This window comes from Morone saxatilis, unplaced genomic scaffold, assembly GCF_004916995.1.
Source record: "Morone saxatilis isolate NCDOM2014 unplaced genomic scaffold, NCSU_SB_2.0 Contig20, whole genome shotgun sequence".
Taxonomy (NCBI): domain Eukaryota; kingdom Metazoa; phylum Chordata; class Actinopteri; family Moronidae; genus Morone; species Morone saxatilis.
The window spans coordinates 24,855,223-24,857,872 of NW_023339763.1; the positions used below are offsets into that span (position 1 = coordinate 24,855,223).

At 30.2% G+C, this 2,650-nt stretch overlaps 1 protein-coding gene across 1 annotated transcript in view; it reads left to right on the plus strand.

Moving 5' to 3' along the window:
• Positions 1-2,650, plus strand: part of picalma (phosphatidylinositol binding clathrin assembly protein a) — a 10,954-nt gene that overhangs the window by 5,388 nt on the left and 2,916 nt on the right. Inside the window, exon 7 of the mRNA XM_035666059.1 lies at positions 1,679-1,789. Coding sequence (XP_035521952.1) covers positions 1,679-1,789 — 111 coding nt within the window. The remainder of the gene's footprint in view (positions 1-1,678; positions 1,790-2,650) is intronic.

The window sequence follows — 2,650 nt, forward strand, 5'->3', positions numbered from 1 at the left end:
ATGGCTATATGAGGATGGGTGAGGTGGTAAGTGATATATATTTATTAATATATATGCTTAATGTATATATGTACTATTACTGTAAATATATGTACTTATATATGAATGACTATATGTAATATTATATATTATATATGTATATTGTACTATATGTTATAGATATTATATATGTATATATGTATATATGTATTATACTTATATAGTAATATTATATGTATATATGTAATATATGATATAAATATATATATCTTATTATACTATGTATATGATATGTATTATATATTGCGTGATCATGGTATAGAATTTATATGTATATGTATATTATATGTATATTATATGTTATAGTAGTATAATGTATATATATTTAATATGTATTATTATATATATGTATATATATATATATATGTAAATTATATATATGTATATATATTTTATATGGTATATATAAATTTATGTATAATATATATATGTATATATATATGTATAATATATATATATGTATATACTATATATATTATATTTATATGTGTATATATGTATAGTATATATGTATATATGTATATATGTATATATATATTATTATATAGTATATGTATATATGATATAATGTATTATATAATTGTATATGTATATATGTATAATATTGTATATATAGTGTATATGTATATGTAAATATAATGTGTATATGGTATATAATATATATGGTTATGTGTATTGTATGTGTATGGTGTAGTATGTGTTGTAGTATTAATGTGTGTATGTAGTTGTTATAGTATTGGTATTGTACTGTTATTGTTATGTATGTATGTGTATGTATATGTATATGTATATGTGTGTTAAATCGAAGTCACTATTAGCTTTGATGTCTTAATAAGACAAAGTTAGATAGATTTCCTTAAAACCAGATTACTTTTGTATGGAAATCATTACAAAGCATAACAACACTTTTTTTACTTTCCTTTTTTGAGTGTGGCATGTTTTAAAAAGTTTAAAATCCAAATTTTAGGCCTTAATGTTTTAACTATGATTCTGACAGGTCTCAAAAATGTTACTCAAGTAACAACAAGTTTCCTTTTTCAGTCTCACTTTGAAATGTGTTTTTGGAAAAATAATTGTATGGGTCATGCTGCAGCAACAAAACTGACATGGAACCGATACCGATTTTCTTTTTGGGTATAGGAATTACAGCTCTTCACTGCCCCAATTATAATTATAATCACCAGTGTACTAAAGATCATCAGCTTAATTATCACTGTGTCTCTATATCTCTCTTCAGCAAACATGAATCTACTGCAGTGGTTGGGATGGTTGCTCGATGGTAGCATTTCATGGTACATTTAGTTTAGAAAGTTCAGAAAAATTAAGAATTGCACACTTAGTAGTAAATAGCTACTAGTGAACAGCTTTATAAAAACTTGATGTGGGGTGATTGAGTTCTAATGGCATAAAAGCCATATTTTATTTTGGTACAGCTTAGTAAGTCAAGTGGTTTTGCCAAATAGCACTGTCAAATACTTTTACTGTAAAACAAGTGGTTTGTAAGTATATGACTGGTTCTAACAGGAAGAATCTAACAAATATTTGATGTTTTTCTACCTGCTTGTGGTTGTGTTGGTAAGAACAGCTATTGAGGTGTCTGTATCTGGATCCTGATAGTTATCTTTCTCTTTGCCACCAGTGTTTACAGCCTCCCCAACGCCCCAGCAGCCACAGAACTCTCAAGGCCTTAACGTTGACTTTGACTCAGTATTTGGCAACAACACCAATGCCAACAACCTGGACTCTACAGGTAAGTGTTATACTCCTACCCACACTGCCGTCTTCTCATCTCATAGCCCTTTGGGAGCCAGCAGACCTCATGTACTAAGCTGCCACCTGAAGGTCTGGAGGACAGACTGCATGTTCATTGGGTCATGTCGAGGCTGCAGACTATCAAAGTGCTGGACTTTGATTTGTTTGTCAGTGTGTGGTGTACGTGGATTATGAGTGTTCGAAGCATATCCCAAGCCAAGCCTTCATGCCTTTCATACTGTAAAGGTTGCTTTCTTTAATAGAACAGAAGGCTCATCTTTGTAGGGCCACCAGCTTATTGGTGCTAGTGGCTCTTAATTGTGTTTTTATCATGTAGACAAAAGTGGCAGAGCCTGAAATGCATTGTTATACTTTATAACTAGGCCACTTTTTCAATATGTTAACTATGTCATTAATAAGACGGCGTGGTGGAAGAATTCCTATAATCTCAGTGAGAATATCGGCTGTAAATTTATATTATATAGTTTTGTGGTCTCGTTTGTTACTGCTGGATTGTGCTGCTCCGCTAACGTTAGTCTCTGTCACAGCATAGAAAGTATTCACAATATATTCACGTTTGTCTTGAAAAGCTAGTTATTGAGTCATTAAATCAACAGATGCTTGCAACAGCTGTCTTTTTTTTTTTTAAGATAAACTACAAGTAACTCTAGCGTGTGTGTGCTGTAGATTTCCCAGGTGCTGCACTCTCTTGCATTTAAGTTGCACCTTTTTTGTTCTGTCAACATGCCTTTATTAACTAACATTTAGAAAATAGATTTTTGGCATTTGTGAATTCATGCAATATCATAAGAGATAAGAATTGAGATTCTTGTGTAAAGTGATTTTTTTTTTTTTTTTT